Consider the following 24,188-nt stretch of genomic DNA (forward strand, 5'->3'; position numbering starts at 1 on the left):
AACTCCTGAACCAAATACAATACTGACCTCTAATTTTCTCCAAATATTGATTATATGGGAAAGATGTTAATTTCTGCATGGTTTTCATAAACATTTTTAATTTTATCTTTAAACGTTTTAGAGAAATATTCATGGTGCATTCTGAAAAATGTCTCCATAAAAACCTAAGATGGTTTGAAATGGCATTAAAATGTTCAGAATATATAAAAACCAAATTAATAGACAGTAAAACAGACAAAATTGTATCAAAATCGAAATGATACATTTACTTTGGCGCAATACACTATGTCAGCTTTGATGGCCTGCAATCTTGAATTTTTTGAGTGATTGATCCAAGTTTTGTTTTAAACTTTCTATAGCAAGGTTGTTTCAAGCTTCTACCTCTATTTGAAAGATATGTTTTGCTTCATCTCATCTGCTTCAGAACAATCTACTTTGAAATACTAGCAATCAGCGTCATCTGAGCTACCACTTGGTATGAAAAGTTAGTTTGCAGGCACAAACCCTTGTTTGTCAAAGAAAAAGTCTGCGTTTGCCAAGACTACTACACGCACTACTGGCACTGCTACAAGTGCCAGTGGCAGTGGTGCGTGTAGTAGTCTTGGCGCGCGCAGGCTTTTTTTACGACCAACAAGGTCTTGTCACAACTAAAGTGGCCATTTTTACATAGTGAGTTTTCAAGTTTGAGACATTATAACTCCTGAACCAAAAACGGCACTGACCCCTAATTTTCTTCAAATATTAATTATATGTCAAACAAAATTTTTGAAACGTTTCAAGATAATCCTTCAGTCTTTCTTTGATTTATGCTGAATCAAGCATTTTCATGATTTTCCTTTTTTCAGAAAAATATCAAAAAATGAGTGTTTTTTCCTTAAAATCTCAATCCAATCATCACAATAACCCACAAAAATGGTATCAACTTGTAGAAAATTTTATTCTCTTTCACATGACATCAAATTTGTTGAAATCTGATTTTTCAATCAAATTCTATCTTTCAAATAACAAATTCAGTAAATATGACGGCCATCTTGGACGCCATCTTGGATTTGGAGGCTTTCGCAACAAATTTTTTGAGGTAGACCAGTAAAATGTTGTTTGTTACAATAAAAACTTGAAAATTAGCATGGTCTACTTAATTTGTAGAGAGAGTGCAACTCACTCGTTAAGTAAGCGACTTTTTGGGGTTTGGCCCTCCGGTTAGAAGGTTCGTTAAATCAAAAATGAAAATAAGGTTCGTTAATCCGAACATGAAATAAGTCTCGTTAATCCGAAAATGAAGTAAGGTTAAATCGTTATTCCTAAAATTGAACAATTTGAGGCGAAGACGGGGGGGGGGGTCATCGTTAACTTTCTATTGAGTAAGTTATGAGCCAGGTTGGGAAGGGGCTGATCTCTCAGTAGGTAAGCCACTTCCCACCCTCATACCGATATTTGTTAACATGTCCTATGTACAGTATTATCATGGCCAGGGGAGCACCGGCGTCGGAGGATCATTTTTCAAAGGGGATGATCAGTACTTATATTTTTTCTGGGTTTTGTCTGCCTTTGAGTGGCCTCTTAATTATTTTTTCTGCGTCATGCATAATGGCTCGTCGCGATGATGATGACGATTATAGAAGATCTATATTATATAGAGGGGGAAGGGTGGCAAAGTATAGGAGGAGAAAATATTTCCTTTTTCATCAATAACACAATCACAGATTACGATTGTATTCCAGTTCGTCCGTGGTATCGTGTGTTTATTTATGTACGGGCCTATATGTCTGTGCATGCGTGTGTGTTTGTGTGCATGTGTGTTTTTTCATTCATTTGTTTTGTTTTGTTTTTCAGGAACGCGTTCCTTGACATCTGTCTGAAATAATACTAGGTCAAACATTATTCTCCGTTGCCGTTATATGTCACCATGGGGAAGCCCATTAAAGTGATCTTTGGATGTTCTTGCAAAATAATCTCTTTCAAAATCCTAGTAAGCCGATTCTTTCTTCATTCTAATATGACATGATTCATTACCTTTGTTTTTTGTTTTGTTTTGTTTTTGTTTTTGTTTTTGTTTTGATAGACACCAAGTCTCGAGAGGTATAGGCACATGGAATTATACGTTATACGAAAAATAAAACACTTAAGTTTTTTTTCTTTTTCTTTTTCTTTTTTAATGCAACCAAAAAACAAACAAACAAAACAAACAATATAAACAATGTACAAATATTAAGTTGTTGAAAGTAAATTAACTTGAGAAATAAATCTGTTTTAAAAAGTCCTTTATCTTTTTAATGAATTGGTCCGATTTTCCTCAAACTTTCACTAGAGGTTTCACCGGTCTTTCTGCTTTAATCAAATCCATCCTATGTTTGAGGAATTATGGTTGCCAAAGGAGCACAGGGGCTGCAGACGAAAGTCCTTTTTTTCGGGTGTGTGGTATGGGGGTGATAGTCTTTTAATGGGTCAAACAAGTGTCAAAAGTCAATTTATGCTTTCTCCCTTCTCCCCAGATGCACTGCTATAGCTGTCTTGTAGGAGAACCATTTTTTTTTCATGTGAAAGAACAAGGAATAAGTATGTTAAATGATAAATTTTCTGTTTGTGTGTTTGTTCTGTGAGCTGGGCGGGCCGCTAGAGACTGTTATCAGAATGTTATTCACATGCTATATCACAGGTGAGACTGTATCAACATCAAGCGCTGGTTTTCACAGAGCACGCGATTGATTTGCGAAGGATGCGAATGTTGCAAAATTGCAAAGTCCAACATAGAAGCATTCGGAGAAGCTTTTTCCCACAAACTATTCAGACATCTCGGTCATGCCCATTATTATTATATAGGTCAGACGTCACGTGGTACGGATTTGCCCTCAAACAATGTACAAGGGGTTCGTGAGAATGTCTCATGAAGCATATCATGCGAAGAGTTTGCAGACAGGTCGAGAAATGATTGGACAAAATTCGCTGTTTTCGCGACACATAATCCGCCTACTTATGCGAGACGTTCTCCAAACTGTCGAGATCTAAAGAGCTGTTTCGGGTTTCTTAGTTTTTTGCAAACATCGCGCACGTCGGTCCTGAGTAGATCGTGAGCAGATCGTGCGCATGAATGTTATGACAAAACTTTTTATTCATTTTCGAGAACAAATCACGAGCAAATCAAGACCGAAGATGCTGGAAACATTTTGTTTGCGAATAGTTCTTATTCATTTTCTATAACTCCGGCCGAATTAAAACTTACAGTGACGCCGTTCACAACACTCGAACTGGTTCCAAGCGATTTTCATTATATTATTATTTGCAGCCTAAAATACAGTAGGCCTACGAATATGTTGGACTTTGCCATTAATATTCCTCGACATTCGCATCCTTCGCAAGTCATTTTCGTCCTCATAGGTTTGAACATGCAGGGATTACAAGACAGGTTATATTAGAAAGTCAACGGCTCGGACCTATCATATCAGAAGAATCGTGATAATTTTATATTATACGTGTTGATGTCATGCTACGAATCGTGAAGTGCAGAATCATGAGTCGACAATGGCTTGATGACAGATTCAAGCGGCGCCGCGCCTCGGTTGTGTTCATCTCCGACCAAAATTACCTGTTGGTGGCGCCTGTCCTCTTTCCTGTTTTCCTGCAATAAGCCAGTTCGTAATTAGCTCGTGTGCACGTTGGTACAAATGACCTTTTCTATTTTCTTAGTTGGTTGGCACTTCACTCATATTCAAAGCAACATAATGCATGCCAGTAAGTTTGCCCGGTGTAACAATTTATGGAATTCGTGTTAAACAAAAAATGATCTTGCATAGCGAGACCAGGTGACCAGAATGGTCCGTCAAACAACCCTCGGGGGAAGCATCCATTTCTTTGTTTTCTATTGAATGCATTAAAACATGTGTATATTCGTATACTAAAAGTACCAGGTTTACAGTCAGGTGGATGTAATGGCAAATATCATGTACAAGGATTGCATTAATAATCATTATAAATGCTTATCTCCGCGAATTTGAAAACCATCATGCGTTTCGGTGGTACCAATTACCTTTTTCTGCTCATGCGCAAAGTAGAACTACGAACTGGCTTATTCCTCCTCTTCATTATTTCATTACGCTGCTGACATTTGTCTAGCTCTGTTAAAAATTATGAAGACATTCATTTTTCTTTGTATGTAGTGCACGGGTATGATATCTTTGAACATCTTGAAGTCTTGAGTCTCTTCGATATTTTAGTGGTACATATTCAGCAGTTTATTTGTCAGCGGAGGTCTGATTTCTGTGAAAACAAATCGAAGGATAATTTTCTGTAAATGTTTTCAAATTTGCAAGTATGAGAATAAATGAAGAAAGGCAAGGAAGGGGTTTCCTGCAAAAATGCATTGTGACGAAGAATGAAGTTGATGTGTGGTAAGAAGGATTGAATAAATAGCGCCCGCTGGAGGCACACAGGTGTGAGCGAAGGACGGGAGTTTGGTTTGGGATGCATCAGTTATTAGATCTTGATTACAGTGTACATATATACAGTTACGTATGTGCAAGGAAGAAGCTCCTTGGTATGTGACCACCTGAGCCAAATGCATGCACCGATGTTTCCGGAGAGACCGCTGTGTGCCCTTTTATCAAATCATGGACCTTACTTTTATCAAATCATAGACCCAATTTTGTGGTAGGGTCCATGATCAAATTGAGATAACGACATCTGGGGCGAGCATGAAATGCTTTATGAAAATGCTAACGAGCATACAATTCTAAGAGGAATTCAAACTTTGTATGATGAAAGTCCGTTTTGAAATGGCTGAGATATCAAAAAACACAAAGCGATCCTAATAAAAGCTGGGTCCCTAATAAAAGCTGGGTCCCACCTTTTATTAGGATACCTTTGTTTTGGATATCTCATCCATTTCAAAACCAATTTTCATTAAACAAACTTTGAATTTATTTTAGAATTATATGCTCATTCTTATTTCATAGCAGGTTTCTCATTTTCTCAAAAATATCATCAAAAGACAATGGAAACCTGAAGCCCCATCTTAACTGAAACTGTACCCATCCCTTTAACGGCAACTTCACAAGTGGAAACTTCTAAACTGATAGTCCAACTTTCTAGCGTGTGAGAGGAAAACTGTACAGTGATGTATGAAGGTTGCGTGAAGTATGTCCTTATAGGTCTGTATTATGATCATGGAGATTACACTCTTCAAGTAGCTGGGTAGATAACTGGCAAGAAGGTGTCAGGGAAGGGGATCGATTCATCTGATCGATCTGACTTCAGAACACTGCATTTAACACGTTTTATTCTTTCTGTATGAATGTACTTTAAAGTGTTGCTCTGTCCAATATAAATTGCATTTTCTTTTTTTCTTTTTTTCGTGGAGACATTTATTATGAGCTCCCTCGTTGAGACACTTTATTGTATATATAATGATATGTTTGATATGTTATGAGCTCCCTCGTGGAGACACTTTATTGTATATATAATGATATGTTTGATATGTTTAAGATTTATTATATGGTCTGATTTTATGTCGGTATTGTCAGGGGCAAATTATTTTTTTAATAAGGTCCCATTTTTTCTCTTTTCTTTTTCTTGTTAGAACGACAACTTTTCTTTTAACAATAAATATACTTGCTGTTCTTGAAAAGAACATAGAAAATAAAGAATACATCCAACTTCAAATGAAAAATGTCCATAGGCAAAACAACCAAGATATATTGGCTCTTAGGGAAATCAAATTAATGTTGTTGTTTTTTTCATTTATATTAATACCAAGTACATTTATACATATATTTGTGTTTGTGTGTGTATATTATACATAATGTATTGATATATATGTATACACATAAAGTTATGCATACATATACATACATACATACATACATACATACATACATACATACATACACATATAATCATGAATGGTATTATATATGAAGTTTGTTCGCAAAAACCGATATTCTATTTTTGAAGATTTTGAAGTACGGTCTCTGTCATAAAGTACAAAATAATACCTTTTAAATGATATATTGGTCACTACATATAAAGGTACATTTTTGAAGTTATGGTCAAAAGAAGCAAAAATGTTATTATTCTCTTTATTTTTCCTGACTTTTAATCGCAAATATCTCCATTTGGCAAATATGGACTTATCAGTTTTTGCGAACAAACTCTTCATATATATATATATATATGTATATATATATATATATACATACATACATACATACATACATATACATGTCACACTTTTGTATTATTTCTGTTAAGAAACAAATTCCAATAAAAAAAAAGAGGGAAAAAACAACTCTTTTGGCTACAATCCATGAGAAAAAAGACAATTACAGTGTATGCACTCCCGTCATAATGAAGTCTTCAGGGCCTGCGGTTTTCTTTCGTCATATTAAAAATTGGTTATAACCAAATGGTAGAGTAAAAAAAGAGATATAGATGACCATTTTGGGACCGATGAATTTTCACTTCACTGAAGCTGGAATTTTGTTCTTACCATGTTCTATAGAACAGGAGGGCACTGTATAAGGGTACATCTCATGAGGGAAGTGTTTATTAAAGGACAAGTTCACCTTCATAAACATAAGGATTGAGAGAATGCAACAATAATAGTAGAACACATCAGTGAAAGTTTGAGGAAAATTGGACAATCGATGCAAAAGTTATGAATTTTTAAAATTTTTGTGTTGGAACCGCTGGATGAGGAGACTACTACAGCTTGTGAGTCATATGCGTACAACAGTATAAAGAAAATGTAAAAGAAAATTCAACATATTTTCACTTTTTTCGCATAATAAAAGAGCACTTGACTTGCCTCTTTCTAGAGGCGGGGGGAATAATATTACCCATAACATTTGTCGGTAACGAGTCAGGGGAATGTGTACTTTTTTCAAAAGATGGAATTTTGTGAAATTCTCTTTATATTTTCCTTATATTGTTGTACGCATGTGACATCTAAGTTATACATACACTGCAGTAGTCTTCTCATCCAGCGGTTACTGCACAAAAACTTCAAAAATTCATAACTTTTGAACGGATTGTCTGATTTTCCTCAAACTTTCACTGATATGTTCTACTAATATTGCTACATTCTCTCAATCCTTATGTTTATGAAGGTGAACTTGTCCTTTAAACCAGGAAGAGCACAGTATATGTAGGAGACACACACAACTTTATACACAAGAAACATACATGAAGACATCCAGGTGGTTGATGTAAAAGATTATATGGATATATTTTCTTCATTTTCTATTCATATTTTCACATCTCAGACACACATACATTGTATTTTCAGATTTACACAGACTGATGGAACTTCAAGATGGCCAAAGGATGTGTTTTTTTCTTTTTTGGAACTGTGCAAAATTTGCATTTTAATAACACCTACATGATTTGGTCCATCATATCAAAAAAATTTGATTTCTCCCACACAAAATACTACATAATTATGAAACTTTTACAATATTACTACTCAAAACAAACCCATTGTGCCTTAAAAAGTCAGCTCCATAGCCACATGTACTTTGAAATACTAGCATTCTAAGTCCCCTGTTTCATGATTTTCAAGATTTTTTTTTTCCCCGCATGAGTCCATTCTGATGCCCTTAGGCACTGCTATCTAATACACAAATGGACATACAGTATACACAAAATAGGCCAGTCTAAAAATATACTGGAATCCACACCCATTCATCATCAAAGGTCCACGAAGCAAGACTTTCCATACACCTTAACACACTCAATGCTTTTAATACAGAAGTTAGAAGCCTATTTGCATGGATAGGTTGTTGCCATGTTGGGCTAGTGTACTGGGTACTGAATTGGAACAACCTTGGTAACTATACAAGACATGCATGTAAATTACATTTGAATACAAATACATTGTTTGTACTTTCATAAAGTGGTCTACTCTTTCCTTGGTAGACATTTTTAAGTTCATGTTCTGGTAAACTTCAACCTCATTGATGTGGTCACTGGGGGTTGGAATGTCCATCTGTCCACCTCTGACCAGTCCACAGACCAGAGAGCAGGAGGACTTGGTATACTTTCATAACTACATGTATATTGCTATAATGTTATCATGTTGGCACCTTTCATCAATCTTTATTCATCACAAGAATATTCTAATAACATTTAACGGTGTTGAAATGAAATATGTCACACACATTTTTCTTTATTCTAATGCCCTCCTTTTCTTATATCATAACACTATTATCTAGACTGGTAGGATACTAATAATTTATTATGGTCACATTTATCATCATTGTGCCTATTATGCATATTTCAGGACATTAACACTGGCATTTTGATAAAAGTAACAATTCATGACATTCAACTCCCATGAATAAACTCTATTAGTGTATTCTCCACAATTGTTACATTATGAAAGGGTGAGTTTTATAATAGACGTATTAGAAACTGAGAAACTGTATCCCTAACAATGTCTCAGAATAAGTACATCATCCTTTACGATGAAGTTCTTCATGGGGCATTACATATGATTTGTGCAAAAATTAATTGAATACGTTCAGAGATTTTGTGCTTCTTTTTCTTCATCCAAATATCTTGTACATTACACATCATGATCTACTTCCAACCATGTATCCTGAACAGCTATCCTGTCAAATAAATAAATAAATAAATAAATAAATGAATAAATAAAAAAAATCTTCACACTTAACATACGGTCCCATGCATTCAAAATCATGGTGGCGCTATAGTATGCAATGGTGAAATGACCACATTTCAGTGCCATATCATATTATGGCATCGCATAATCATTTTTCTCCATCAATTCATCACACATTAATTTGGTTACTGGTATGTGAAAGTTCATCCAACTCCATGCAACAATAATTACACCTACCACTTTTGAATAACACATTCAGATAATTCTTAACGTGACAAACATAATTCCTAAAACAAAACACACAAAAGACTGCAATCAGTTGGACACAGTGTCCCTCCAAAGAAAAAGGAACTCTGTGAAATACTTTGTGCAGCTTACCCAAGTATATTATGAAATAAAAATGATGAGAAAAATAATCAATATCAATTGTGCATGATGATGAACATACACTTTCACAAAACACTCCTGTGTATCTCATTACCAGTAATATAAAACCACACAAGTACTGGAATACAGCATGACATTTGTACAAACATGTTTAGGAATGCATGAATCAAGAACAAAAGATACATGTATGTGGCCAGTTACGTCACAAAACAATTTCGCATCACCATTTCCCACACAGAAAGGTTACAATTTGATATTCTGAGGATTCGTTTTTCCAAAGGTTCATTAATGTGAAAATGAAATAAGGTTTGTTATTCTGAAGGCTGCTTATTCTAAATGTTCATCATTTCAAAAATGAAATAAGATGTGTCATTCCAAAAATGAAATGAGGTTTATTATTCCGAAAATTCACTTATCCGAAAATTAAAAATGGTTTGTTATTCTGAAGGTTGGTTATTCTAAATGTTCCTAATGAGGAATTAGTCACAATTTCAGTTGTAATCAGTTAGAATACACAATCATTTCATGATGTAGCTCTACTGAAGTGCTTAAAATCAATTTCAAAGTTTCCTTCAACCTCCACTGGATCCATTGATAAATCATTTGATATTACCTGCAAAGTATAGAATTCATGTTGAACCTGTCTCCAACATTAAATTCAATGTGTATTTGATTGAGAGACTGCCAAATGATCTTACTAATATTCCTGTAATTCATACTCTGCTGCTGTTGGTTATGGATTTTTTTTTTTAAATGTAAATAGTCTGTACGTAGGGCTAGATCACGTTAAAACCTTTCGAAACTACAGCTTTTCCTGCTTGTAAACGTACATGAATCACATTGTTCTAACCATGTATATTACTACAGTCTTAAATCTAACAACCATGTTTGAATTATTTGTACATGATGAAGCCAAACAGGCAATGAAAAATCACAATGGACTTTGGTCTTTCTTTGAATCTGCAAAGGAATTTCTATTCTGATGAAATCAGCTTGTGTCTGTGAGTAGCAAGGTCATGGAAGAGGTCATCTCACAGGGCCTATGTGTGCATTTGTCCTAATCACCATGCCAAACATTGGCAATATATATAAGTATATCTATATACATTTACATCTATATTATATATATAAATATTATCTATCTATATATCCATATAGGACACACACACCTGGTTTAGTATTGTACTACACACCTTTAACCCTCTGTGTGCTTTGAATGGTGAATGGCAAAGAAAACCCAAAGCATTGTACACACTGTCCAGAGTCCCTGGTGCAGAAAGGGTTAAATATGCCCTGATTCCTGGGGACCATGGCATCACAAAATGATAGCTTCGCCAGTCATGTCTGGTCAAAGCTGATACACAAAGAGCCTGGAAAATTCATTTCTCTCTATCTTTTTTTTTTTTAAGACTTTCATTTTCATTTCATTGTTAACTTCACACTTTCCCATACTGCACATCTCATCTTCAGCTTACTCGTAAAGGATCCCATTTCCTTCTTCTCACATTCCGGAATGTTGCGGACGGATCGCAAAGTTTGAGGGAATATACATGTCTTACAGTATATAAATATGCTATAACATCAGCCTGTGACAACAAGCCAGAGTAGATTGTCAAATAAAAGTTGAGGTCAACAAGTACCTCTCAGTTCTCAGAATCAAAATTTTGCCTTTTGAAATCTTCACTTCATTTCAGGTTAGTTTCAGATCACTAAATAACAAATACATTTCCAGGATTTCATCATTATCATCTATACAGTCACTCAGTGAGTTGCATATTGGGTTTATGGACATTTTCCCCTACAGATCTTTAAATACTCTGCAAAACACTTTCACCTCTTTTTTGTATTGCCCATAACCTACTGATAAGAAACATTTTGACATTCTAATCATGCTAATGTTAATGCAACAGAAACTCTCACATCCAAAAACTAATCCCCAAATGTATATAATATGGTAATTTTGTGCTCGATACATATACAGTACATCAACATAAACATACTAAAATAAAGACACTTTAGTCAATTAAGAAGCCATTAAGTCTCTGTGTGTGTGATAAATTGTCAGTCCACATCACTGTGTAAAATGAAAGGGGCAAAATTAATCTAAAGATATTGACGTACTCATCAAGACTCTTTTCGAGTCTTTTCTTTGTCACATTTATGGATGTCAATCCACTACACCATATTATGCACAAGCTTTGTAAAATGGACAGGTAATTTCATCACAGTTTAGCTGAGCACTAAATGGCAGGATGATTCTTTTAAAAAAATGGTTCTTGCTTTGTAATGAAAATGAATCACCTGCAGAAACCTATTCAAATACATGTACAAATTTTGATAGGAAATCAAAACTTGTCAAGTCCTATTAAAAGTACTTGCTGTAGAAATTGTCATCCTGTCTTTTTCAAATTGGCAACAGAATTTTTCTGCATATAAATCCTATATTGGAGAAAGATTAGATGGTATATAGTGGCTAACTTCGCTAAACAAAGTGGTAAGATATGAATGAAAATGAGCACAGAAAACGGGGTTCAATCCTGATGGAATCCTAACATATCTGCTCATTTTCTTTTGAATATCTGGTCAGTTCCCCAATTATGTTTCAATTCATTATCAAAACAATAAGAAAACACTACAGAGACAGACACATTAACATTAATCTTCTAAATTGCACTGCCAATTTAAGAATCAGCTACAAATCTAATGATTTACAGGCTTTGACTACAGCTAAATATCCCCATGACTTGACTTTACCAAATGGTTGCATGGAGAAAGAAGACATCGAAAAAGACACTCTAGTTTTTCAGAATTTTATACTTCTGAAGAAATGCTTGTTCATAGCACCAGATCGATCATAGGTGTATAATGCTGTTTACAAAAGTATGTAAGCACATCAATGAATGACAGAATACTGTAATATTTGCCACACTCATTATGTGCATCACCAATTATATTTTCTAGATATTTAAACTCAGTATGATATCTATAAATATTGTTTTCTTTCACAAAATAATTTGTGCTGTTCTATAAATTTCCTCTTATTACAGGTACAGTCGACCAAAATGTATTATATAGTTTGGCCTTCTACACACATATTACTCAGTCTTCAGTGAAGAACGATGTAAGTCTTTTTTCTTTTTCTGTGCTGAAAGGGCAAATGTCCATCCAATCTTTTAAAGTCCTATCTCATCACATATATTTTATATACATTTTAGGAGCACATTTCCCTTGATCATTTGGACTAAAATCTAGAAGAGATGATTCTTCTGACACTTATCTCACTCTTGAATGAAAACAGAGAGGGAAATCAATCAGGGTTCGACACTAACGGTGGCCCGGTGGCCTGGGGCCACCAAAAACGCACGTCGAGCCACCAAAAACACACGTCGGGCCACCAAAATTTCAGAAATGAAGAATTTGGTGGCCTGATTAGGCCACCAAAAAAGGTCGGATGTTTGCCTTTGGGCCACCAAAAATAAAAATTAGTGTGGAGCCCTGCGTATAATATCAAGGGTATGCTAATAAAGGAATCAAATCTAAATGCTAGTGTATATCAGAAAATGTGGCACAGACGCAACATTGTTGGCAATAATGGTGAAAACAATCACACCACATATTCATTCATATGCTTATATTCATATTTTCTATATGCTAATATCCATTTCTATGCTTATATTTAAGCACATTTATACCATTACCATAGGCAAAAGTTCCTGGAGAACACACCTGTCTTCTAAAATCAGCTTCAAAAAGAAATCTATAAACTACAAAAACAAATATCTTGATTCACATTTACAGTGAAGGTATCATGACTGTTTCATAATGGCCACTTTGGTTGATGAGAGATTTGATCATAATTATACAGAAAATATAAACAAACAGAAAAATCCATAAACATACCCCTAAAACAGGAAAGTTTCCACTTGAGCTTGTATGGGATTCCACAGCAAGAAATGTGACATGGCATTTTTAAACAAGCTTGGTGTTTGATATTAATAATCATTCTCTTTAAGTCTGACATCTGCACATGAAAATATTCTATAACTGTAAACTATAAACAGCACTGCCAATACAGTGCACATTGGGCATGCTTTGATTTGGGAGGCAGATACATTTGATAGGGAGCTTTAGATCTGTGATGCAGATGTTAACAGAAAAAAAAAACAAACCTCTGTTCTGCACATGTGCAGGACCAGTCATCAAAATCGATCTCACGTCATCTTGAGTTTTTACGACGGTTCTGGGACATTTTAACGTCTGGTCAAATTCACAACACACAGAGCTACTTGATGCCATTATGACCAAAGACACCGTATGTGGTGGCGCTATTTTACTTTGTATAGGCTGCGTCTTCACAAAATCTTAAGCTACTTTGCAACACGTTGCAGGGAGAGAGGAGAATGGACAACGCAACCGTCATCTTTACGTCCTCGTCACAGATCTAAGCCTTGCTAATATAGGCCATGGAGACAACATACAAGATTACATCTTACAGCTCCAGAGACTCCAACCCCAAGCACCTTCTGATCTGGAGATTCTCCCGCCCGAAACCCCTAGCAAACGGGAGATCCGAAGTTGATGTGTGCGAAGCGCAAAATTCCTAGGGTTCTAGATGCTCTCTAGTGCTATCTAAGGCTTATTTTTTCAACATACGATAGCAATACGTAAGAAATCCTTTCCAACGGGAGACACAGAGCCAGGGCGGGAGAAATTAAATCATAAGCGGGAGAACGGGAGATTTTGCAAAAATGGGTTTTCGGCGGGAGATCTCCCGTCGAAAACGGGAGAGTTGGAGTCTCTGCAGCTCTAGGTGCCTGATTGAAATTCTTTAAATATCACTATACTGAGCTGCGTAAATCTGTTGGGTACTGAGATGTTGACAGGATTGCCTTTTCACAATACTGATCAATTCAATGCGATGGTTGCATAGTGAAAGTGCATTAGGATCCCAGAGTAAACCATCCGCTATTAAAGTTTGTGCATATATATGAGACTTTTGTGCGATCTTTCAATCAAATGAACATAGGAATCATGAGCATTGTATACTTACATATCTATAGCAACATTCATTTACTGGCAAATTAAAATGTTCCAGTCGAAGAAAGAGAAGAAGAGGAAGAAGAAGAAGAAGAAGAAGTAGAAGAAGACGAAGAAGAAGAAGAGGAGGAAGATGAAGAAAGAGAAGGTCAAGAATGAAAGAGAAGGAGAAAAAAGAAATCATAATGAATAAGAAGATATGAAAGAATAAAAAACCCCAAAGACAAAGACGAAAGGCAAAGTTGATTATATGTAGATCGAGCATATCTCTGAGACCTTCAAAGCGATTTGTCGCTGTGGGCAAGAAACATACCAGCCATCCTGTGAATTCAAAAGAGTTTATAAGACTTCAAACCTAAAGGCACAACACATAAACATTAACATGTCTGTAGTGATTTTCAAAACACAATGATTATCATACATATTAGATTGCACTATATCTCTTTCAGTACTTCTCCAAGAGAGGAAAAAAAGAGCAGAATGTATTTGAGAGTGTGTGTTTGTTTCACTTCCAGGTCAGGAGGTCAAGAGTCTTTTAGGCAGAAAATACCAGGTTCATTTTTTTTTCCTTTCTTTTTTCAACTGATGATTTGAATATCCTTCTCCCTCAAAAAATATATTACCCTATTCCTTACTGAATTCTCAAAGTTCCATAGACTTAATACACCATTCAACAGGTATCTGTGGGGTTTCCAGTCTTAAGTATGCTCAGTTATCAAGGGTCCATGGGAAACACAAGTTACGGCAACATTGGCTTGTCCTCAATGCTTAAAACACTCTTTCACTCATTTAAACATAACAGAATTTTTGAAGAGAGCCCTCTACAGAAGTCAAAGTGAACTTTCGAGCAGGCAGAGCAGCAGATCATGGATTATGTCCATTTCTGACTGAGCCAACAAGAGAGGGCGTAACAACTTGTACTCGTTTGGAACAGGATCGTCTTGTACCTCGTAGACGGAGGTAGGAATCCCTGCTCGCCTCTAATTTGTGCGTCCCAGCCATGTTACCTGTGCTCCAACACCGCCACCTGTTTGGTTGTACATAGGGGGTCTTCTGGGCCCTATTTCTTGAAGCAACTTCCAATTACTGGTGAGCTGCAACAACAGCAATCCCGAAGGTGGCAGTAAGGAAACAGCCATTGAGCTGTGAGCATTCCATACCCCATTGCCTCATATAATTCAAACATCATAATAGGGTTAGCACATGGCATACAGTACCTGGTTTTCAGTCTGCAGTGGGTTTGAATTACAGTTATTCCTGTGGTACTTCCAGTCACTCCAACTTACAATCACAGGCACATTTTTTTTAAGACAGATGCCCCCTCCCCCCCCCCCCCCAAAAAAAAAGGTCACTCCCTTGAGGGGTGAGAGATGACTGTCCCCTAGGATGGGGGGGGGGGGGGGGGCCTGAACCACCACTCTGGTGACACAGGGTGCTCAGTGCCCCCCTACCACCACCACTCGATTCCCCAGGAGTGGACTCTGAGGGCTTCCCTTGTAGCATAACACATGTGGATGCTGTGCAAGGTATGGTTTAACAGAACAACATTAATAGAACAAAACCACAGAACAACACTAATAGAACACTTTCAATTTCCAACATGATACAATGATGAAGTTAACATAATCTGAACATTATGATTTACAATGATGGCACGTCCACACATTAAAGTTACACAGGAATGGTATCATACAAAAATATACTAGATTCTGTATACCATATTTCACTATACATCAGAGTAAGCTATTAAAGATGATATCCTCAGCAAAAAGAAGAGTGATAAATATCTAAGCATGACAACATTTAGATTAAATGCACATAGCAACTCCATGCAAGCAAAGCATAAAGTGTTTTCAGTTGCCAACAAACCCATCAGGAATGGACACAAATTCCTGACTACATAACATATTTTTTGTCAAAGCGACAGTGTGTAAATAAAAGGAGGGCATCATAAGATAATGAATCCTCCTTCTTCCCGATAATGCTCCTCCATCATTTTTCTTCCCCTGAATTCAGGACAATTCTGGAATAGATATAGCTTTAATATAAGATAATTTACAAACACAACAATGATTTTTTTTTGTTTCCAAAATCAGAACAAAAATTGAAGTAATAAAATTGTAAAGATTCTCTAAATTTTGCAAGACAGTTTTCAAACAGTTGGTATGAATATGCAAATGAGTGATGCTGTCATCACCTTACAATTTTCCATTGATCGTATATACAACAAACTTATGAAAATTAAACTCTTCTCCTGAAAAAGTATATAACTTTTTATGCATTGCTGAAAAACTTCAAAATATTGATCAATCAGATATACATAAGGATTTGAGACAGGGTCATATTTTCACCCTGATTAAAAGTTTTACAGACAAACAATATGGCAAGTTGTCATTATCAACTCACTCATTTGTGTCATATCAACTGTTTGAGAAAACAAGCGAAACTTTACAACTCATAACTTATCTAATTCTTATAAGCGACCTGATTTTGATCAAATATTCATTGTTGCGCTTGGATACTTTTTCTCTTTCTTATCAGACAAACTTTCAACAGGTGTTAAATTATCCTTTACGGTGATGACCCACAACCATCATAACCACATCATCCCTCTCTCCCCACCCCAATACTTCCACCATTCCTTCCCACCACCCCCTCCCACCCTCCTCCTCCTCCTCCTCCTCCAAGGCGTCAACCCTTGATGAGAGTGAGGAATTCGTCTCTGGTCTTTGGATCTTCCCGGAAGACACCAAGCATGGTGCTGGTGATGGTTTTGCTGTTCAGTTTCTGCACTCCTCGCATCACCATGCACATGTGCCTGCAAAAATATGAAAAGAAAAGAAAAAGGGAAGAAAATGCACATTATATTTTTTTTTTCTGGCTCCCTTTTTCTCAGGCACAATTTATCAGTCATGCAACACACTCTTACATTCACATTAGTTTCCATTTTTATGTATAAGCATGGCACAAACTGAAAAAAAAAAGTAGTTTGGAACATAAATAGTAGTGACTAACCCACAAATTGAGTTCCGTTATGCAATGCATGGTGTGATAAACACACATGGACAAAGCTAAAGCACATCTATATCATATGATTCAATATGTCACAGGCCATAAACATCCTGAAAGGCCAAAATACCACACGACCACATGTTTCCCGTACTTTACGTTTATGGTCTGCATACAGATCTAAAGGGTGTATTTGCTGGTATTGAGAGGGATTACACTTCAAGCTAAGGCTAATCAATGTAACCACATGTACAACTTGGCTTACTTCCAAATGTACCAACTGAATGCCAGGGGGTGACTAATAAATGCATAACTTTTGGCAGCATTTCTGGAAAATGAAAAATGCCAAAATGAAATAAACATACGCTCCCTATCGTGTTCAATACACACCGTCAAGCACAAAGAAAGAAAAGAAAAGAACTTATCTCATCATTTAGAATTAAATCAAAAAGGCATTAAAATCTTTAAAGTCTAGGTGAGGTTTGAGCATAAAACCCTAAAATGCTTCAAAATTATAACATATATATTCAATTTGATATTCAATAATACATGTACGTACTTGTGCATTCATTTCATGCATAAATAAATTTTTTGTACTGACACCATTTCTTGAATAGCTACAGGCCCAAACCTTTTCATTCATAACACATACTGTAAAAGTGGTTTCTTTCGCGGTGGTTTTATTTTTGCGCTTTTCGCGCTTTGAGGTTGAACCGCGAATTTAACATCACGCTGAAAATTTTTGAACTCGTGGCTTCTTACAACGCTATCATTACCGACCGCGAATTTAAACACACGCGAAAAAGTCGGCACCGATGGAAACCGCGAAAGTTTCTGTACGCGAAAGAAACCACTTTTACAGTAAACACAACAAAGACACACACACACTGTATTTGTCTCTTTATCACCATCGATCTACATGAGAAATCCTATCACATGAACAAATTTACATTTCAAGGTTTGCTCTGTTGCACAGACGTAGTCACAATTGTGAAAAAAAAAATATGTGTGCAAACATGTAATTGCACATACATGCTCCCATACACATCTAGATGTTTATTGTAATCTCCTACTAACAATGTCTGGTCTATGAAAAATGCATTGCAGCTGTTGACCTTTTCAAAATCCTCTCCCCATGCATTTCTCCCACCTTTACAAGAGTAACAAATATGACTGAGACACACAAACCCAAACATTTCAAAGACTTGACTGTCTACACAAAGAAATCAAGACGTGCGTCAATAACGAATCCATATTTTCCATTATTTGGCAAACAAGATAACAGTGAATGACATGCAAAAAACAAAGACATAAAAAGAAGACCCAGGCATGCGATTTGGTGATGGTAGGTCAAATTTCATACATGAGGTAGTTACTATGGTAACCGCACAAAGATGCCAGGAAATAACGGGCGGCAACTCACGTGGCCTCTATGACAACTCCTACTCCGGCCGGTGCAATGGCTTCCGTCACCGCCAGGGCGATCTGTTTGGTGAGACGCTCTTGCACTGGAAACAAGACCATAAAAACGTTGCTCATACATTATGTAATATGATGACAGGCTGGAGAGAAAACCTACAATATGTTCCATCCACAAAAAAAAAGAAGATAGTTTTTCAAATCCTGAATTTAAAAGATTATTCACTATAGGCCTATTCCTGGCAACAAAAGATATCATGCATCACATCGTGCCGGTCGGTCACTCTATTCTGAGAGCGCATACCTTCCAACTTGCCATAAAAATCTCAGCGGACCATGAAGCAGATATTAAATTGCTACTAAAAGCCAGGCATTCCAAAAACTTGTGAATTTTAATACACCTTTTCCCTATACCACATATCTGTGTGCATTGCAAATTACTATTTATCCTTCAATAGATGGGATAGTATTGGTGGAGATGTGGATTGGGCTTTTAACTTTTTGTGAGATACCAAGTAACAACTTGTGAAATAATACAGAGCATATCATTCTAAGAGGAATTCACAATTCATTTTGATGAAAATCAGTTTTGGAATGACTGAGACATTAAAGAACAATGTAAAGCAATAATAATAAAAGGTGGATCCCACCTTTTATCAATATTGCTCTGTTTTGGATATATCTCAGCCATTTCGAAACCAATTTTCATCAAATGAATGTTGAATCCCTCTTGGAATCACATGCTCTTTCACATTGCATGAGAGGTTTCTCATTATGTCACCTAAAAATGTTAGAAACCTGAGGTTAGGTCTCAACCAAAATTGTACAATCATTTTAAGCATTGCATGTGACATGACATTTCCATTCTCTTGATTTCATTGAAATCATCATCATTATGTCATAGCTTGGTATTACTTGCGATTTGTTGACATGAACAGTTTCTCTTATGGAGAACATAACAAAAAATTCCCACTGTTACATGATCCCATTCATTCAATCAGTGCCCGGAATTGACTAACTCATGCAAACAGATGCTGAATGGCAGAGGAGGAAGTATCCAGAAGGTTCAAATTCTTTTAGCAATCAAACGAAGCCAATCGCAAGCTTGCAATATGATGTAAAATTTCAAGGCAACGGCATTTTGTGACATCCTGGATAGCCAGGTCTACGTTTACCAACACATCCTATGGCTGTTATGGGTCATTGCACTTTGTGAAGGAAGGATGTGGCAGATTCTATAAAGCCCCCCCCCCCCCACCCCACTACACGAACAAGGGGTCGTACGACCTAACTGTCGGTCTGACGTCACCAAACACCCTAGTGTAGGACGTAGGACTAGGTTGCATGACCTCGGCCCCATTTCATAAAAGATGTTAGGATGATAACTCTTGCTGGAATGACAACTTCCCACAGCAAACAGCCAATCAAGAAGCTGGAGTCTTGTTGTTACCATGGCAATTGGCATTCCAGCAAGGAGTTGTCATCAAATCAACTCTTTATGAAATGGGGCCCTGATCGGAAAGTTTTGGTAGGTTGAATTTTTTTTCAACTTGTTGTGGTTTGCTGCAGCTAGCTGCTCATGCGCTGTGTGCTAAAGCATGTGGGAGGCAGGTTGCAGGTTCAAGGTCAGGTCGCAAAGAGTGCATTGACAGGTCGCACGACCTGGGCCCCATTTCATAAAGAGTTTATTTGATGACAACTCTTTGCTGGAATGACTATTGTCATGGTAACAACAAGAATACAGCTTTCTGATTGGCTGTTTGCTGTGGAAAGTTTTCATTCCAGCAAGAGTTGTCATCCTAACATCTTTTATGAAATTGGGCCCTGGTCTCATGTTTGGAAGGTCATACGACCTCAGGTCATGTAGTGTGCGGCAGGCTTTACACTCAGGAAAACTGAGTTCATATCGAACATCATTGCATACTACATGTATGGCTACTGATAAATGATAACATCTCAATACATAGACAGGGAAGGGCAATGATGGTGGTCATGGTGATGGTGACGGTGACGGTGGTAGTGTTAAAGAAGTGATGGCGGTAGTGATGTGACAGAAATGGTGATAGAGATGGTGATGGTGGTAGTGATAGTATGGAGATGGTGGTAATGATGGTGATGGTGATGGTGATGGTGGCGGTGTCGGTGGCGGTGATGGTGATGGTGATGTGATGGTGGTAGTGATGGTGATGGTTACAGTGATGGTGACGGTGGTAGTGATGATGTTAGTGATGGTGAAATGATCGCAGGAGTAGGGTTAGGGCTATGTTGGCATGATGGTGATGGTGGCATCGATGGTGGTGGTGGTGTGATGGTACTGGTGAAGTCGATGGCAGTGGTGGTGGTGGCAGTGATGATGGTGATGTTGGTAGACATGCAATGGTGATGGTGATGGCAGTGACAATGATGGTGATGTCGGTAGACATGGTGAGGTGATGGCGTGCACGGCATTTGCAGCAGTGTGGGTGTTTGTCATCGATTAAGAATACAACCCTAAAATGGGGATTTCTAAGTTTCTATGTTGAGATATATTGCAGGTGACAAACATCCATACATACCTTGTAACCTTCGACTGTAGATTTCAACAAGTCTGAGAGAAAAGAAGAAGAGATATTAAAACAAACATTTTAAAATGTAGGCTTATTTTCTTTCTTTTTACTACTCCTGTGATATATACTGCCAAATCATTGTCAGTGTTTCTAAGGGGGTGGGGGGGAGGTAAGTCTTTATCTGTTTGTCTTGCTTAAGATGTCAGTCCCACTTTCATGGTAGAACTTTCTAACTTATATTGTTTCCACTGAGATTATACTTTCACTTCAATTTTTCTATCCCACATCCATCAAAGACATACAAAAAATATATAAAATGCATTTTGTCAAAAACAACATTCCTTTTTTTTCCTTGTGAAATTGTAAGGATCTAAACTAAGTTGAAACTTTAATATTGATGACTCCCATCATTCTGTCCCTCAGTAATAGTATGGCACTACACTAATGACTGGACCTCTCAATGTGAATTTACCTTTTCAGTCTTGTGCCTTATTCAATGACTCTATCAAAGACTGGATCAAGCACTGGTTGTAACAGCGGCCCACACAGCCAATGTTAAAGACACTATACTGCTCGCAAAAAGAGGCAAAGCATAACTGTCCGAAACTTAGCAGGGAATTACAGACCCTCTAGATCTCCCCCACCCCCTGCAGCCACTGGCTACTAGACAGAAAAATTTGTCCGTCCAGAGGAGTTGTTTTAATTATTTTTTTAAAAACTAGTACAGATCTACTCTGTGATTCCGTGAAGAGAGACATAGTCTCTGCAGAATGTATCCCTGACAAAAAGATACAGACCAATCTTTCGATCAACTGGGTATGTGCTAAAGTGCATCCACACTCTTATTACAAACACAATATGTATGCAATGCATCCTACCTGCGTATCACAGCACTGTATCCACATAGAAGCAATAGTGAGGGGAAAGTGTAAGAATAGAGGAAGAAGGAAGATCAGAAGAAACATAGTCTCCTACCAGACTGAATATTAAAGGCATTATTTACCATTTGCTGATGAAACAAAAACCCAGCTTCAGTGCTTCAAAACAGTTCTTAATGTGAGTTATGGAAAGAAACAACCAATGTACAAATTTTAATCAGGTTAATCAATGTTAAGTATTGTTAATATCTCCTTATATTTTGAGCTTTACTGCAAAATGTTTATATGGCAGGATGTTCTGTGATGCAAATGACCTACATACATGCATCAAATGTGATAACTCGAACATTTTCTATATCACTGTTCCCAATGGTAAACAATACCTTTAATATGTTTGTCACATTTGTGCATTTAAAACTAGACATGATAATTATGAAAGGATTGGCATTTCGGTACTTCAGAGACTCCAACTCTCCCTCTTTCAGTGGAAGATCTCCCACTTTGAGGCCTTTTCTCTAAATCTCGTTCTCTCCCAGTTGACTTTGAATTTCTACTGCTCTAGCTGTGTGTGTCTCCCGCTTAAAGGATAAGTTCACCAAATACATTTTTGCGTGGATAACGTTGTGGTGGAGAGAATGCAGCAATATTTTAGCAGAACACATGAGTGACAGTTTGTAATGTCATGTATATAAAATAATATATTAAAAGAAAATATTGAGAATTCCACAAAATTTCATTTCTATGAAAAGTACATGTTCCCTCGACTTCTAATTGATACATGTCAAGGGTGATATTGCTCCCCCTGCTTTCTGATAGAGGTAAGTCAAGCACTCTTACATTTTGCCGGGAAATATGAAAATATGTTGAATTTTCTTTATATTTTCTTTACATCACTGTTTGTGTATGTACATGCCATCACAAACTTTAGTAGTCTTCTCATCCAGTGATTGCTGCAAAGAAACTTCTAAAAATTCATTGAGAACTTCTGAATGGATTATCCAATTTCCCCCAAACTTCCACTGATGTGTTCAACTAATATTGTGGCATTCACCCAATCCACATGTACACATATTTCAGCATTCTTTCACCAAACTTTACTTTTATCATTAATAAATATTAAGTTAAAATAGATCCACAGCGCATCTACAACCCTAGAGCTGCCGAGGTCCTTACGCAGACCCTTGTTGCACGGGATATCGGGCTTTGTGCTCATTATGTGCTTTATGTGCACGCAATATTGTGCCCACATTCACACAATCATTGTCTCTAGTTTGCTACAGGGTTCAGACAGGAGAATCTCCCATATTTTAGTGGATGCTTGGGGTTGGAGTCTGTGGGACCTGTCATGCATATCTCTGGGCACTTTACAGGGGTAGGATACAATTTTCTGTGCCTGGGTATATTCTACAAACAAAACTACCTACATGTACTTCAAAATAACTCACAAAATACAGGGCATACAAGGTAAATCTAACCATGCCAAACCCGATTCAAGTTCCGGCTTACCTTGCTACTTTGCTGAGGCCCAGAACACGTTTGTTTGGTAAGTACCCGACAGAAACCTGCAGTACACAGAAAAGTTGATGTCAAAGGCAGAGAAAAAAAAATGCATTCTTCTTTAATACTTTATTGTAAAAATGGCCGACCTTGATAGAAGAAATGTACTTTGTGAGTTTTCAAAAGGATTTTATTGTTGGAACTGGATGACAACAAAACATATCAAAGAAACATCAAAATAATAATATCATATTGATGTTACAAATAAAACTAAAGAAACAAAGAATTGTTTAAAATCTTCAAGATATGTACTGTAAAACGAGGAATGTTTGCGTGCATTTTAATTTTGCAAATTTCGCGAGCGCCAAGATTCGCGAAATTAAAATGCACGCGAAATTTCTTGTCTACACTATATGTGACCGTACACCTCAAAACGAACATAAAGTCGCACACACTGATTTCGCGTGAGGACTGAAAATAAGTGAAATGGGTCAACCTAGCCGAACTTGACTTTTTTATATTTTCTGAAAGAGCGGGTCTTCTTTTACATTATGCTAAAATTTGGTATCATAAAACGGGCAGGAAAGTGTGTTTTTTTAGCAGTTTATATCGAGCATTTTTGGTAGAATAGTGTGATTAGGTGTTACTTTAGAATCCCTTTTTCATTTCTGGAAAACCTTGTCCGCACTCTTCACTTTCAACTCTAATAACTTTTGAAAAGATAGTGCTACTGCTCTGAAAGTTGGCATTAATTATGGACAGAATGTGTTAATGAGGCATGCTAGATTTCAGTTTAATCTG

The 24,188-nt window shown here is 36.8% G+C and overlaps 1 protein-coding gene across 1 annotated transcript in view; it reads right to left on the bottom strand.

Annotated features, from left to right (window-relative positions):
* Positions 1-16,729: 16,729 nt before the first annotated feature.
* LOC139713330 (GTP cyclohydrolase 1-like) overlaps positions 16,730-24,188 on the bottom strand; it is a 47,839-nt gene continuing 40,380 nt past the window's right edge. Inside the window, exons 4-7 of the mRNA XM_071625075.1 lie at positions 23,397-23,452; positions 21,022-21,053; positions 18,471-18,555; positions 16,730-16,856 (exon numbers count right to left, since the gene is read on the bottom strand). Of these exons, the coding sequence (XP_071481176.1) occupies positions 16,730-16,856; positions 18,471-18,555; positions 21,022-21,053; positions 23,397-23,452 (300 nt within the window). The remainder of the gene's footprint in view (positions 16,857-18,470; positions 18,556-21,021; positions 21,054-23,396; positions 23,453-24,188) is intronic.

This window comes from Diadema antillarum, unplaced genomic scaffold (genome assembly GCF_040938485.1).
Source record: "Diadema antillarum isolate AM-2024a unplaced genomic scaffold, OU_Dant_1.0 seq00001948_RagTag, whole genome shotgun sequence".
In the NCBI taxonomy this organism is placed as follows: domain Eukaryota; kingdom Metazoa; phylum Echinodermata; class Echinoidea; order Diadematoida; family Diadematidae; genus Diadema; species Diadema antillarum.